The sequence below is a fragment of the Melospiza melodia genome, chromosome 6 (genome assembly GCF_035770615.1).
Source record: "Melospiza melodia melodia isolate bMelMel2 chromosome 6, bMelMel2.pri, whole genome shotgun sequence".
NCBI classification, from domain to species: Eukaryota; Metazoa; Chordata; class Aves; order Passeriformes; family Passerellidae; genus Melospiza; species Melospiza melodia.
The window spans coordinates 58,472,295-58,488,986 of NC_086199.1; the positions used below are offsets into that span (position 1 = coordinate 58,472,295).

The 16,692-nt window shown below is 41.6% G+C and overlaps 1 protein-coding gene across 1 annotated transcript in view; it reads right to left on the reverse strand.

The window, feature by feature from the left end:
- Window positions 1–5,601: 5,601 nt before the first annotated feature.
- Window positions 5,602–16,692, reverse strand: part of RRAS2 (RAS related 2) — a 42,804-nt gene continuing 31,713 nt past the window's right edge. The window contains exons 4-6 of the mRNA XM_063158524.1: window positions 15,702–15,810; window positions 8,520–8,638; window positions 5,602–8,047 (exon numbers count right to left, since the gene is read on the reverse strand). Of these exons, the coding sequence (XP_063014594.1) occupies window positions 7,960–8,047; window positions 8,520–8,638; window positions 15,702–15,810 (316 nt within the window). The 3' untranslated portion in view covers window positions 5,602–7,959. The remainder of the gene's footprint in view (window positions 8,048–8,519; window positions 8,639–15,701; window positions 15,811–16,692) is intronic.

Sequence of the window (16,692 nt, forward strand, 5' to 3'; positions counted from 1 at the left end):
CTGGACTAGCATTCTCCTATCCATGAAAGGAAGTTGTGAGCTTCACAAACTGAAATTCAGGTCCAACAAAATGACAATAGTTGGGTTTTTTCCCAACTTATGCTACAGGATCAATGGCATCAGCCCCAGTACAGAACCAGGTGTTAGTAAAGGTGTTTTAAATCCCTGCCCTGCACTACCTGTGTTGTTCCCATTCCTGATCCTCCTTGGTTCCTGCTGGCTCCAGCATTCAGAAGGAAACTGTTGATGCCTTGTTTGGTTGTCTCTTCAAACAGATACTGACATTCCCAGATTTCTGCAGCTACCACAGACAGTGGCTAAGTAGCCAGCCAGGCAGGCCTGTCCTGAACAAGGACTGACACTGGCTTCTACCACAGAGATTTTAAACCATACGATGGTCTAGGTTGGAAGGGAAATCAAAGAGCATCTCATTCCAACCCCCTGCCATAGGCAGTGACACCTCCCACTAGACCACGCTGCTCAAGGCCAGCCTGGCTTTGAACACTTCAGGGAAGAGGCACCACAGCTTCTCTGGGCAACCTGTTCCAGTGCCTCAACATCCTCACAGTAAAGAATTATACCTTCTTCCATAAGGCATTTTGGTAGAGAAAGAATTCACTACCAGGAGCATTAAAAAAGGCTCCTCGGGCTTTATAAATCAGAATCAGAAAGAAGGGGGGGGGGGGCAGAAATAGCAAAACAAATTAAAAATCCAATAATTTACTCTTTTAAAATTTAATTTGTAAAGCTTACAAAATACATGATCATTGTTTAAATGTCATGAGAAATTTGGATTACTTTAGGTAAACATAACATGAAAATACCAAAAAGTGGTTTTGAAATCCAGACACATGCCCCACATTCATCAGGCTGTGCCCTCTACTGGAAAGTGGGAATTTTGTCACCTCAGTGTAGGGACACAAGCCAAAAATTAGGTGGTGACCACAGTTGAAAGGGCAAAAAACACTGTCATTTTCAGTAGAGCAGGCAAAAAAGCATCAACAAATCTCCCTGCAGCCATCAACCCTTTCACATCTCAGGTTTGTGAAAAACAGTGACAGATTTCACCCTGGAACACAACACTTATGCTTGCCAGGCTTTTAATGTTGTTCTGAAATTAATAATGTAATTGCCAGATATGAAGAAAAAGTCATTTGATGCTGCTCAGGCTGAGAGGAGTTTTGAATTACAAAATCCTTCACTAGACCATAAAACCACAGTAGAGGTCTGCTCTTGTGCAGGGCATTATTTCAGAGGATCCATGTCTGGATATTAAAGCAGAATCTTCTGGCAGGTGATCAGTTGGAAACCAAACTGCAAAAGCCTTGTAATGTATTTATTCCTCATTCATAGGCAGCAGCTCATAATTAAAGACCAAAGCCCCTTGTCCTTCTGCACACAAGGTACAATACCTATTTCATGGTTCACTTAAAACCTCTGAGCCTGAGCTGCAAGACTTCACCATTTGTCTCCTTGACATCCCACTCAACAATCAGCTCCTCTGAAATGGGAAGCAGCATTTCACACATTCTAAAATATAACAGAGGTATCTGATTAACCCCCTAAAACACATCAGCTGCACAAGCCACTGCTCCTGTTTCTGGATCTCTGATGAGCTGGAGCCAGCAATGCAAGCCTGGCATGCTCTGGGCAGCCACCATGGTCCAGCACAACCTTCTGGCATGCACAAGCACAAACCTGACCCCCAGGTAAGCCACAGAGCTCTGCTGGAGTTCTAAGCTGCTTTAAAGAAAACTTCTGAATTTAAAAAGGTCTTTTCCTTTGTCCTTGTAAAATTCCATGGGCTCCCACTGACCCGTTCCTCCAGCAGCCCCATGCCCAAGTTCACCAGCTGGCTCTCCCCAGCATGGTGGCACTTGCAAACATGTTAAGAGTGCACCGAGTTGGCTCCTTCAGATCACTGGGAAAATGTTCAGGAAGCCAGGTGAGACCCTGCAGCCTTTCCCTTGTCACCAGACTCTGCCTGGAGGTCAGCCTGGCACACACTGAGGGCCTCCACTCCCTCTGAGTCCATCAGTCAGTGCTTTACCCAGCCCACAACACCCTGAACCTTGATATCAAAACAGGGTGGGAACAGTGCTGAAAGGCTTGCTGAGCTGAGGTAAAAGCATACACTGCTCTCTCCTCACCCACAGGTTCAGTCACTTCATCACAGAGGGCAATCCTGGTGGGCAGGTGGGGCAGACTCCAGTAAATCCATACATTTACACAGACCATTCCCAACCACTTCTTTTATCTGCCCAAAAACTTGTTCCAGGAGGATTCATTGCATGACTTCCCATGCAACGAAGCAAGGATGCCTCCCTGCAGTGCTCTACATTGTTTCCCAGGCCTTGCTTGAAGAGGGGGGCAACACTTGCTTTCCTCCAGCCACCAGGAATTTCCCTGGAATTTCCATTAGTTCCCAATGGAATTTCCATTAAAGATGCTCATGAAAGATGTCCCAGAGGGCATCAGCAGGTTCTCTCTCCATCTTGGATGGGCTCCATCAGGTCCCTGTGCATTTGTATGGGTCAAGTCCTCCAAAATAACCCTTGCCTTGATCCTTACCCACTGCTCCTGCCTCTTCTGTCCTCATTCTACCTCCTCACACAGACCTTAGAAACCAGGTTAGTCAAGAGACATCTGGGTACTGTGTCTACTGTCACTAAATCACCCAGCAACAGCTCCCCATCTTCCTCGTCCAGCACCTAACTCCTGAAAGACAGAGGGGAATGGTCTAGAATATGTCACATTCAGTCCTAGCAATATCAAGATGTAAAAAAGGAGTTCTAAGGGGTTGCTCTGGTGCTACAAGTGAGCAACAGGTGTGTATTTTCTATTTCCACAGCCCTTCAAGGACATTCAACAAGTAATACTGCTGGAAAGAAATCATCACAAAGTAGCTCCTGGCAGCAATGGAAGAGCCCAAACCTTAGAGCCAGGCAGTGACAGATGCCTTCCCAGATACCCTACAAACAAAATTTAGTTTCAGTAATCATGGATGCATTATTTAGCTGAACATGAAGTGTTTATACATAACTTTCTGACTGCAAATCGTATGTTCATTGTTATTATTGTTACTAACGATACACAAATATCACTCATTTTTGCCTTGTCTCTGATATTCCCCACACAGCTGGCAACTATAAAAGCTGGCAAACTATTAAGAAATTAAGAATTTGTACAATGTTTTAATTAACAAACATCTAATGTTTTAGACTTGGAAGCATCCTTCCTGCTTTTCAAACCAATTTCTTCAGAACCACTATTTATAAACCCACTGTTTCTCCCCAGGTAATTTCACAGAATGCATCCAGATTTTTTTTACAGACCATCCAGATTTTACAGAATGCAAGGAAAATAATTACTCTGAAATAGCCCTGACACACGGTCCCTTTTAACTACAGATCAACAGCTTTGCATTCCTACCCTGTCTGTAGGAGCAGGCACTTGGGCTGTGTGCAGGATCCCGGGAGAGCAGCACTTCCAGCTGCATCAGGGCTGCCCCTGGTGCCATCTCGTGGTGGGCTGAAGGAGATCCCGGGGCGTTCAGAGCTGTCATTGTGCTCCACTGCTCTTCTGTTCGGTTTAATTGATGTGAAAACTGCATCTAGCACACCCTAATCCACGCTTTGCTCTAAGAGATAGGGAATTATGAGGTTTAATCACTGTCTCTACTTGCAATTTTTGGTGTTTGCACTTTGCTTGTTAATTTCTCCCTCTACAATGTCAGAAGCATTTTTTTAAATGCAGTAATTTAAGAGTGCTAAGGTCACTATAAATAAGTAAGAGTCTCTCAAACCCTTAATAAATCAAGTCTTAAATTCCAGAATAGCAAGCAAGAAACAGCAAAGTCTAGAACAGAAAGCAAGCCAAGCACATATTCACAATGTTGTCCCCAAACATTAAGTTTTCCTTGTGGTTTAATCCCTTGCCTTTTCCACATCTGTGGTTTCTCATTTAAAGCTTTTTATCTTCCCAGCTAAAGGCTACTCTAAATACCCCCATCCTCATTTCTGCACCTGACCTGTTGCATCCAAGTGTTCCCATGGTCAGAGCTCTACAAGGATATTTAAGGATCAAGAATTTTAAAGTTTTCTGGCCTTCCAAGTGTGTACACAACTTTGGGATTAAGATTTCTACTTGCCACCAAGCAAAATCCAGAATTTGCTTCAAGCCTGCAATTTTAACTTGACTTTACAACAGACCCAGGTAAGAAGGCAGAAAAAGCCACACTTACAAAGTGATAAACAGTGCATTTCCCATCCAGCATGCCCTGAGCAAGAGCCCATCTTGACAATTTCAAGCCTTCATGTTTTGGCAGGCTGCTGCCCTGCTGTGGTCAGTGCAGTAATGAAGCAAGCACTCCCATGACCCCTATTTCCAGCTCGGTTCTTTTCTTAAATTCTGTTTGAGTGTTTCTTTTATCATGGTTCTGGTATGTGAGGGTAACCAACATCAAAATCTGCACCTAAATCAAGTGCAAATGCCCGACCTTTCCCAGCAATGAACTTCTGAAGAATAAGTGCAGATAATTTTTGGCAGTGCTGGGCTTGTGGTGACTGCCTTCAAAAGCCTCCTGTTTGGAATAAGTTCATCAAGGTCTTGTAACAAGATGTGGCAAGGCCAGTCAGCAACTACACACCACCACGGGTGAAATCGTGTCACATAAATGATGTCAGAAGAACCTCAGCCAATATTTTTGTTATAATCCAGACTTGAACTTTATCAATGATGACTAACCACAAGGCCATGCATTAAAGTCAGAGTTTTCCTTGGCATTAGTGGGAGTTAACACCTTCCAAATGTGTTTTGTTTTATTAACCCTTTCACAACAGCTCATCTCATGCTCCCATGCATAGAAAGGCTTTTGCCCACGAGCACATCAACCCCACTCCTCATCCAGCAGAGCAGCAGGTTCAGCAGTGTGAGAGGCCAGCAAGAGCTGCTACTTTGTGCCTTGAAATACAGATGCAGACCCTACCCTGGGCTCTAGGAAGAACAGGAGATCATTGCTGGGTACATTTCAAACTCTCTAGATTCCTGAACTGCAAGTTTAACAGATTTATGGATGCAGCCTTGAACTAAGTGACAAATGTTAAAGCATTTCTTCTGCCAGGAAAAGTTGTAAGAATCTCTCTTGGGCTGTCAGCTAAACCCTATCCTACAGCAAGGCGGCAATGCTGTAAATTCACAACCAATCCAAGGCCTATGGATGAGGGCTATTACTTTTAAAAAGACTGACAAGGTCCCTATTCTATTGTTTCAAGCAGCACACCAGGGCCAGAAGCATCATTTTTCACCGTTGCTTTCAGCTACAACAATTAGAAAAGCAAATCACTGAAATACCTTCGGCTGTTTTCAACTCACAACCACCTAGATCACCATTACAGACCAAAAGTCCCTACTGCCTTTCTAAAGATTTACTTCATGTCTGAAGAGTAGGATCCAAATGCCTCCATTTAACATCTCCTTAAAGTGCCACAGTCCAGAAAAGAGATGATAACACCACATAGATTTCTCTGCACATTCTCTCCAACAGAAGCCTTAAAAAGCACATGCACATGTCTTAGTTAATAAACTTTGCACAACAGCTGCTGGTGGTGCCAGGGTTGTTTATTTTGTTTGTAAGGTTCACCATGTTTACAGTGTGGCTTAGCAGGTGTCGGTTCTTTAGCATCAACCTCCTCAAAGTTATCCATCTCTCCAGGTGGAGCTCTACCACCTTCTCTATCAGCTATGAGGAGCTGCATGTTAAAAAAACTTCTTTTTCTAACTCCACTTTTTAAAGCCATTTTACCATGAGTGAAAGGTTTAAAAATAAAGAAAAAAAGTTATAAAATCTAAAGATATGCTCACTGAACAAGTTCAGTCTCAGCACACATGCTGTAATCTGTTGTCTTAACTCATTCTAAAGCCACATATTCAGTGATTTACCTCCAGAGAGCTTTACATAGTTAAGAAAACACGTGGTGTTTGCACAGGCTGTAATTTCTTACATTTGACTTGAAAAATGCAATGCATCTCCCAAATGTGTTTCCACTGTAACTCCTTGTTTGAATCTTCCACACACTCCTCCTAAGTAGACTTTCATCAACCAATAAATCCAGCAGGGAGAGGAAGCTCCCCACTCTCTCAAAACTGCATTACACAAGCTAATCTAAATTACATTAAAAAAAAACTTAAATTCCTCTGCAATGCCTGGCAGGAGTTTGAATCCAAGGTTTAATGCCTTGCTGCTGTAAAGGTACCTGGAACTTGTTTCAGCCCTGTTTTCTCAGGAGACACTTCCAGATTTATGGCAGAGCACCTGACAGTGAGCACAGCCTGAAAACACAAGGATTGTTTACTGGACCACTGACTACACATTTCAAGCCAAAGCAAACATCAGCTTTTGTCATCTATCATGAAATGTTTCTTAAAAGTAAAGCTTCTTTCCTTCCAAGCTTGAGGCAAATGCTGTTGCAGGTATGTATTGCTCTTCCCCAGCCAGGTTCCATGACTCCCTTTTCCCCCCATCCCCCCAAAAATGCAGCTTTTGGAAGAGATTCAGAAAGAGGCAGTGTGTTTACCCCCCAAAAATGGTTAGATCATCTTTAATTCTAGCACCTGAAGTTATACAAGGGTTTGCTTAATCAAGTTTCAAAGAACTGTTGGACACATTCAGTTAAGGTGACAACTGTGCAATACCACTCAGTATTTCAATATCAGGGACCATACTCTTGAATTGTTTAAACACAATCCACAGAACTCAAAATTAAACAACCATCCACAGTTTAACTAAACAATCAGTTAGAAGTCTTACAGTTTAATAATTCACATAATGGTCAGTCTTTAGTAAGGGATACTGAAATTCATTAAAACACAACACTAGATTTTACTCTATAGGTGTGCTGGGCAGGCACATAATTGGCCATTCTTGGGTACAACCGGGAGAGTAAGGAGAAATTCACCACAGTTTGGCAAATCCCACATTTTGTCAGTTAAAAGTGAACTGTGAGAATTAAATACTCATCTTTACATATACACAAGTTATGCTGTGAAAGCATATTTGCTTACAAACATATAAAAATACTTGTTAACTAGTTTGATAAGAAAATAATGTATAAAAGTATATAGCAAAAACATTTAATCATCTCTGACAATGGAAAGATCAAATTCATTTTTATATCACATGAAACAAAAACAGCTACAATTTTAGTTTTCCTTAATCCCTTACCCAGAAATACAAAGGAAGACACAATTTGTTTTCAAACATAATGTGAAATTTCTTAATAAGCTGAAATGCCTCAATCCAGAATGAGCTCAGGTATTTGGCCATATCCTAATAGTAGTAGTAATCATCCTGTAGCTGTTCTGGATTCAAAAAATAAATACAGTAGAATGTTTTGGCCACCGAAATAAAACTGCAGCATAAATGAGAGATGAAAATTTTTGCTGACAATGAAATTCAGTGTAGGTTTCTTAAGGCTAGCTGAATACTCAAGTCTAATTTAACTGAGGGCAGAAACAAACAAACAAAAAAAAGCCAATCCACCCCTTTTTTAAAAAGTATTCTCTATACCCCAATATAGGTCTCTGTAATAGCTAATGAAATGTCAGAAGTAAAAATAAATTAATTCACAAGAGACAACTTATGCATGACTTCAACACCTCGTCCTACACGGTTTTGTTTCATCTCCTTTGCGAATAAAACTCCACAAGGTGCAAGCTCTGAAGGGACAGAAGGAAGGAACTGTGGTATTAGAGAAGCAGCCTTAGTGTTTTGGTTTGAAGTCTGCCCCAGGATGACCGAGTCTTCTTCAAGAACTATTCTGCCAGCTTCTTGGACTAAGGCTATTCTGGTGACCACTTTTAGGACATGCACATATAAGGCTAGACCAATACCAGAAGTGATGTAAAATGATGGAAAGAAAAAATATGATCTGGCAGTTGATAGCTTGGTTCTTGGGATTCTCAGAAAATAACACAATGGCAGCCTTTCTTGTCTTTTTCTTTCCGTGTTGGCTCTGGTGAAGGAGGGCACTCTTGTTCCTGAAATTTCCTGGAAACAGGTATTTCAAATTAAATTCATAGAATGATTTTCAGGTAAATAAACACAACTACTGTATTCCACACTTTCTTTTTATACTTTCATAGGGAATGTACTTCCTTTTTATATTCAAATTACTGATAAAGTAAGTAATAGTTTTTGAGTTCACATTCTGGGGTTGTTTTTTTAAGAAACTAAATTTTTTACAGAAGGCCAGTCTCAGATGCAGTTTATCATATTTACTGACTGAGTGACCAATAAAATCCAAATATTAAAACAACAAAATTATCATTCAAATATATATTAAATTAATGTAAGCATTTTTCCTAATGCACCTGAGTGTTTTATAATGGAGATTATTGGCTAAAGCTTAAAGGTAACAGCAGGCAGAATCCTCCCAGCAATTTCCCACTGCATTTCAACACCTTTGCTGCAGCTATCCATTAATACATGGACATGAATTATCAGGTCTCAATTACCATACCTTATAACTCTGACAAGTTCATGAAAAGCTTGGTCTACATTCAATCTGATTTTTGCTGAGGCTTCCATGTACATTACTTTAAGTTGCCGTGCCAGCTGCTGGCCTTCCTCGAGTGTCACCTGCAACAGACAGCAGTCATTAAGCACTAGGGTTCTGCAAGCAGCTTTGTGCCACTACACTCTGCATCTTAAGGCATGTTAAGGATCCAGCTCCCTCAAAAAATAATGGTTATTTGGGCACAGCTTTCACCTTGCCCACGTTACACAGCTGGGAAACAGGTTTTTTTAAGGAAGTTTCTGCAATAGACAAAGACTGACTTTCCAAGAAATCCCCCTCACTCCGGGTGCCTCCAGTTCTGCATAAGACCAAGTTTTCCTCCCCAGGCAGACATTAGTCCCTTGCTCCTCCTCAAAGCAAGTGCTTCAGTCAGCATCTGCTGGATTATTAACAGAATTCTGAATATTATTACTAAATTCACCTTTCATTGTCCCAGCTAAATCCAGAGAAACAAACAAACAAAAATCAGACTACTCTTAAAACAACTGCTTTAACTTCTAAGTCTTTTTTTAAAATAATTAAAAAAAGATCTATTAATGACATAGCAAAACACAGCCAGTTTTAAACATAGCTTAGATTATCAGAGTTCTAAAAATCCATGAGGCCTTCAAGCAATTCAGAAATACTAAAGAAACCCTGGTTACATAATGACTCCTTGAGACAACAGTGGAAAAGGAGATGAACAGGAAACAATGAGCATCGTGAAAAGTTGGTACAAATTTAAAGTGATGAGGCAGAAGGCAGGAGGGCAGTGGACCATTCTAGGAAGGAGGAATAAGTCAGGCACAAGGCAAAACCAAAGGAGACCACAGTGTATTTTTGGATGAGGTGGAAAGCAGTGAGGTCAGAGAACAGAGGCCACCCTGAGTGGTGCAAGGCTCCAAAGGGAAGGTCACCCCCAGGGCCAGGGAGGAAAGGGCAGCTCTCAGTGACAAAAGGAAGTACAACAGATCTTGCCAAGACAATGCCTCATGAAGAAATGTCAAAGATTACACTGCTGTCACAGAAAAACATTAAACCAGCACGTAGAGGACTGATATAAGAACAACAAAAAAGGAGGGTTTATTCTAAAATTAGTTCTGAAAAGGAACTCAGAGTATTCATTAGATTAAGCAGCTGCACAGAAATGGAAATAGATGGGAATAGAAAAGTAGTGGCAGCATGACCACAGTGCATGGTCTAGAAGTACTTTTCAGCTTGCAAAATAGTTTCTTAACAGCTTCACAGTGGTTTAAGAGCCTCCATGCATGGCATCTCCACATGGTTGATTTCTCTGTCCTTAGCATCCCACTGGCACCATATCCATACACCTCCTGCTGAAATCAGGGCTGCTCCCACTAAACCCTTGTGAAGCTCTACAAAATGCTCCCAGCACCCTGTGCCATTAGCTGGAGTAATTCAGGATGCATCTGCTGATCTCAAACACTCACAGCAACTCTGCACTCATTTCAGTGTTATCACCACCAGCTGAAGCCAAAAAAGAAACCCTCAGGACCAACTCAGCCCCAAATCAACCACTGGAGCTGCCTTTTTAACTGCAGGGCACCCAAGGAGAACTGGAAGAACTGGAACTGCAGTCCTCTACTGCTGTTTGAAAACTGAAAAATAATGAAAACTCCTGCTCCCCCAGCTAGAACTGGGGAAGCCAGAATTCCACTTCAGCTCTCCACTCTGACCTCTGATGCTGAAATATTCCAATTGCAAAGCTTATGAAGGCTGCACTTGGACAAATATTTGGCACTTCAATGACTGTAGAATCTCCTGAAGTTTGCACCAGTGCTTCCAGAGCCTTCTGCACATCTCTACCTCAGACTAATAAGTTATAGATATAACAGTTCTAGCAAAACTAACTCTTTTTACTTTTCTTCATCCCTGCATAGTTTACTGCAGCCCCAGAAAGTGAGAGGCTGAAGTTCAACAAAAATAAATAATTGGCAAGGAATGTTTAATTCTGAGAAGAAGCTGAACTCAATCTTTAAACACATTTAAAGAATTTCTTCAGTATTGTACCTAAAGAACTTTACAGGTACAAGTCAAACTAACACTGTAATGGTTAAGCTACACTTCCACAATATCCTGCATCTAAAACACTATAAATACACTGAAGTTCTTGTTGTATTTACTAGAATATCTGTAACTGTTAAATTCCAAAATAATTTTTTTTCCAGACTCACAAGTATATTGTCAAGTTACTGGTGGTAAATTTTGGTGACCTCAAAAGTCAGTTTAAAACAATATTTAGTTTGGAAACACTATGGAAACATGTGCAGTGCCCAAGATGTTAATTAGAGGCCAGAACATACCAGTTCCATCTTCAAAGCTGAGGGAAATGTAAGTACAAACATAGAAATACTTGTAAATAAAAACATGAATTTTTCTATTTTTATTGTCCCTTCCTGAGTATGACAGCCCTGTAGCACAACAAGTTTTCCAGGACGTGTGATGGGACAGCTTATTTAACACCACCACCAAAATAAAAATTAAATCCTTTTTCTTCAAAGACGACTGGATGTTATTTTGACAGAGTTAAAGAGAACCACAGATTTGATGGCAGTGATTGTGTGTACATCTGTGTGTGCTGGTTCTGCAGTTTTACTGAGCTTAAGGCTGAATGCAAATGAGAACCACCCATAATGCTCACCCTTTTGCTATAGGATATTTCACTGTTTGTTTCTGGATATCACTCATTCTCCCTGTTCTGACAGTTAGTAAAAGTTTCTCAAATGAAAACTCATTACAGAAGATGTGAGCCAGTCAGACATGGAAAAGTTTATTCCCCACCTCCCTAAACTAACATTCTTCTTCTGAAACAGTTTCCATTTGAGTATCTGCACAATAATCCTGTGAACATAGGTCCTGCTCTCTTCACTATTCTGTCTGGTATCTGTCAGAAATACATTAATTTCTGAAGTTTCCATGCTTTCCTCCACCTAAATCAACTCCACAAGGCTGCCTAACCTAACACTGCACCTGTGTTTTGCCTGGACACTTACACAAGACTAAAGGACACACCACACAGGTAACAATTAAATGTTTCCTCAAGTTTGAGAGAAATCCATTTCTACCACTCTATGGTCACCCTACACTGCTCCCAACACAAAAACACTGTCCATTTCTGCCAAGACTTCCATCACTCCTGAAGAGTGCATCTGTCATCCCAACTGTCCTACAGGGATAATTCACTGTCCCCTAACTCCAGTTTGTCCACACTCTCCTGTCAAAGCTACAATCTGTCTGTGGGCACAGAGCTGTCCCTGGACACAGTCCCAACATCTACCACTGCAAGAAGTTATTGTCACACTTTCATACAAGAAAGAGATGGTTAAGAGTTAAGTCAGATGGATCTCTCTTTCTCTTCTTGCTTAAAAGGTAACAGAGGTGATCTCAGCTCTAGGTCATTGTGTTAGTTCAGTCATGATGTAAAAGCAAGAACTGGCATTTAATAAAACCCAAGCACTTTCCTGTTGCAACTTGGATTTTCCTTGAAATCCTGCCATCTGGGGAATGATCAGACTTGACCCAGTTTAAGCTAGCAGTTATCTGCAGAAAGTCAGACATATCCTGCACTGACAAGTCTACTCCTCCACCACTAGTGGTTATTATTAAAACATCTGGTGCTCTACTGAATTATCTTACAGTAGAAACATCCAGTGTTGAGTTCTAAGGAATTAACCCATTTAACAGAAAGACTGCTACACAGCATTTACTTTAGGAAAGAGCAGTGAAGAGATGGTGCTTCAATTCTGGTTTCAGAGTCAGCAATTTGTGACTGGGGAATTCAGAAACACTGGCAGCCTCACTGCTTATCATACATTCTAAAGATTAATGCTTCCTTGTCCTCTAAAGACTCATTTTTCTTTGTCAATGTAACCCATGGAGATTGAGAGATGAAAATCACAAGAAAGCTGCTTAACTCTATTTATCTATACAATTATTACCATGACAAATTGCCATTTCAAACTTGCTCTTTCACATCCCTCCCAAAACCACTTGTGAGCTGGTCTCTGGTTTATAAAGCCCCACTAATTTGCACCACACCTTTGGTGAGCCCCAACAATTCATCAAGATCATACCATTGTTTGTGCACTTCTGCTGTACAACCCATTTCATGTATTTCCTGAGAAACAGTTGCCACCACACGAGCATGATTAGCTATGCATCATTAGCCTCCAGATTTATGGTGTCACAACGACAGTACTCTGTACTCTGCTCAACCTCAACACATATTTACTTGGATAAAGGTGTGGCCAGACCCTTGAGACAGCCAGAACTCTTCCACATGTTTAACTCCTTTGGGTTCTGGGAAGATTTGTTGTTGAGCGTTATCTGCTGATCCAAACACACACTAAATTACTTTAACTGGGTTTAAGTCTTTCAGAGATTGCATGTGTTTCACTGGTCTGCCTCCTGCCTTTAGGAAAAAGCAGGCAGATGCCCAGTACAAGCAGTTTTGCCCTAAAAACTGATACCCAGCTTCCTGACTTTCTAGAAATGTTACCTTAATGAAAAGTGTACAGTTGGGATTACACAAGAGAGAAAAAACCAGATAAGTAAAAGATAAGCATGGCCTAGCAGGTTTTTGGTGGTGCCCAATGGGGCCTGACACATCAGCAGGCAAAGTGTAAAAACGCAGAGGACTTGCCCTTATCACACTTCTGCCCACAAGTTACAGCCTGGGGCTGCCCCACACTCCCCACTGAGCCAGCACTCCCAGCCAAGGGGAGGGAGCACTCTCTCCTTTGACCCCACTGCTCCCAGCACAGCTCCCTGCCAGGAAACCTGCAGCCACAGCAGGGTGACCTTGCTTGTCAGGCTGAAGTTTTCCTCATTTTTGGACTGGTTGGTTTAGCTGGTGGCAGGACTGGTTGACAAGTTTTCAGGCAGATGAACAAGCTGGTGCCCCTCAGAGAGTGCAACACCCAGCTGATAACATCGCCCTGCTGGCTGCTGCAAAGGGCGAGGTCTCACTGCTCCCCCAGCCCAGCTCCTCCCTGCTCTGCCCCAAGCCACAGTCCCACCCCTTCCCATGCTACCAGCACTGGCACTCCAATCTTGCTGCAAGCTCATTTAGCTCACACAGCTCCCAGGAAGCCATTCCTGCTCCTCCCCATCCAGAGAGATGATTCAACTCTAAAAGTGCTTCAAGTGAGATCTGGGAAAGAATGGGAATGTGAAGTCAAGTGGGAGGGGAGCCTCTCCCTTGTGGGGTCCAATTATGTCAGCTCAGCATCCCACAATCATTCCTTCACACTGACTGAAGCCCAAGTGAAACACACCATGTGATGGGGAAGGGGCAGGGAAGAGTTAAGAACATGTAGTAGCTGTTTAAGCAAACCCAGAAAAGTTTTCTCTGCTATATCTGCCTAAGCCCTAGCTTGTGATGGCAGTGACAAGTCCACCAATTGGTATATAAATGGTGAGTGAGAGCAACAAAAAATAATGTCCATCAGCATTTAATCAATTAAGGTAATTAATATAGCCATAAAAAGCAAAAGGAGATTTTGGAGCCATATATTGATATAAGCAGGAAAACTGCAAAGTTAGGCAATTCAGAAAAAGCTGCTCTAAGCCTGAATGTGTTCCAGCCCATCTCCACCTGAAAAAGCAGCTTGGAACAGGGCAGAGGAAGCAGCAGAACAGGAGACAGGCACCTCTCTGCCTTTAAGGGAGAAACAGAGGCAGTGTAATTAATTACATGAGGAGGGTGGAGGAGAGAGCAAAGTTCACAGCTGTTGCTAGAAATGGATGTCCAGGGTCATCAGCTACAATTGCAGGGATCCTGAGAGCTGAGGCTGAGAGCCACCATGTTATTTCCCTCCCAAAGCATCTGGGGGTTTCTCCTTCAGCAATTACAATTAGCAGAATAGTTTAGTTTCACCTCCATAATTTCAATGCCAACATTTGTGCAGGAGATGAAGTACAGATGTTCCAGGACCTGCAAGGTTAAATCTAGGGATTTTGATGAGGGCATGATGGTAAGTGAAGAATGAAATGTCCCTGTCTCAGGGACAGACTGTTCTCTGAATGTGTAAGTACTCAAAGTTATTTCAGAGGAATTTGTGAGCTACTTCTGTGAAAACTTCTTTCAATGCAGCATCTTTCAGCATAGCTTTTAATTTAGTCATGATCTTTCTACACAGCTTCTGGGATGAAGAGGCTGTGACAGCCAAGGGACCATATTCAACAGGAAATTTTCTGTACTGTAATTGCAATACAGAATTGCACAAACTAACTCACTGAGCTCTTTAAACCGTGGGGGTTTTTCCTTGTGAAACTCTTAGAACAATTACAGCAATTTTTACTTTATTCTCAGAAAATTATGTGTTGCCACCAAGCTTTCAATGTCCTCTTACTGTCTCAAGAGAAAATATTAAGCTTCTCAAATTAGTTGCTGAAGAAAATACAAGTTTGACATCTGCTCCTTTCCTGCTGCTATAGTAAGGTTATTTTCATTTCAGCCCAAATTAGGTTGATTCATTAAAAATCAACAGCAACTAAGAAAAATATATTTGAAAGTCCTTTAAATAATTCTAAATTAAATATTTTAAGTAGTCTTGTGACTAGAAGTGAGGTTTAAAACTATTGGTTTCAAAACTTTAAGGTACATAAATGTAACAGAAATTGTATTGAAGTACTTCCAACTTTTAAAGCTTTAAGTCACTTCTGCAGAAGATGAGTGGACAAAGAGAAAACAGTGACTAACCACTAATTTATACATAACAGCAGTGAAAGGTAAAAGCAAGAGCACTGAAGGCTAAGGATGGCTGGAGTTAGTGCTGGAATGCACTCTGCTGGCACAGTGCAGTGTGAGTAACAGAACTGAGGAATTAGACACGTTCATGCCTGAGTAATCAAGTCATGACAGCAAGCTCTCAGCTCTGTGAATAGACTTGGTCTCCACATAACCCCACTGAGTCAGACAGAAGATGTGCTGGGCATGGAATGCCATCATGTTCCTAAGGTTCTTCAAGTACAGAAACTGAGTGGAGTTTCTTGCATTGGAATTAGTTTGCATGATAGGACTTTTTCCATTTGTTTGTTCCCATTCTGGAAGGAAGTTTAATTTTGGGGGAAAACTGAATTTTCTGGAAGAAAGTGAGCAGTAACTAAGAGCAAGTGAATTACCTGTCTTTGGTGGTCCAGATCTGCTTTATTACCAACGAGAATCATTGGAAACTCATCGCGATCTTTCACTCTAAGAATCTGTCGCTGAAACTTGTAGATTTCTTCAAAGCTGTGAAAGAACACAAGCAGAGCATCAGTGCACTAATTCACAGATTCTCACAGATTCTGAAAAAGTTCAGAAATTATGAGTCACATACTGGGACTTGCCCTGCCATGACACACAAGCACAGACAGCTGCAGGCACTCCAGAGTCACAGCATGACCAGTTAGAGAACCATCCAACACTCAAACCAAAAAAATCCCCAAGTGAGCAGTGTCCTCTGCACTGGGCTGAGGTGGGGCTGCAGGGTGAGCAAAACACTGACTGTGTCTCAATCCATAGGGACCCAGGGCCAGCGTGCTGCAGAGAGTCAAGCAACCACAGTCCATTCTACAAACACTGACCCTGGAGTTCTGCTCCATCTAGAATATTCAAACCACAGCATAGAGACCCTGGTGATCAATATCAGCTGGCAACCTCCACAGCTACTTATAAGAATTTTGGGGGAAGCTATGAAAGCTGGAAAGCCTTGTTTTGTCAAGGACAGAAAAATGGCAGGGCTAAACAAGCAGAAGGCTTTCCAGTTACCAACTAAGTTAAATCAGGTACTGATGCTTCTCAAGCATAAGGAATATTCCAGCAGTGTTTAAAGAAAGGCGAGCAGAGCAGAAAACTTCTTCCAGGATGGTATGCTAAACAAGATAATTCTGGCCTAAGCAAGGATTTTTGGAGAATGAATAAATAAATCACTGTAAACACTGTTAAAGCCACATCACTACATAAGGACCTTCAGCACAGACATTTGCAGATAATCACATAGTCTTTGTAGCCTTCCAGACATATAGCCTGAAGGTATTTACACCTAATTTGCCAGCTAAAGTTTAAAAGCAAGATGATCACCAGTAAAAAAGTCACATTGAAAAGAAGCAGGTGCCAGAAGGGATGTATGTC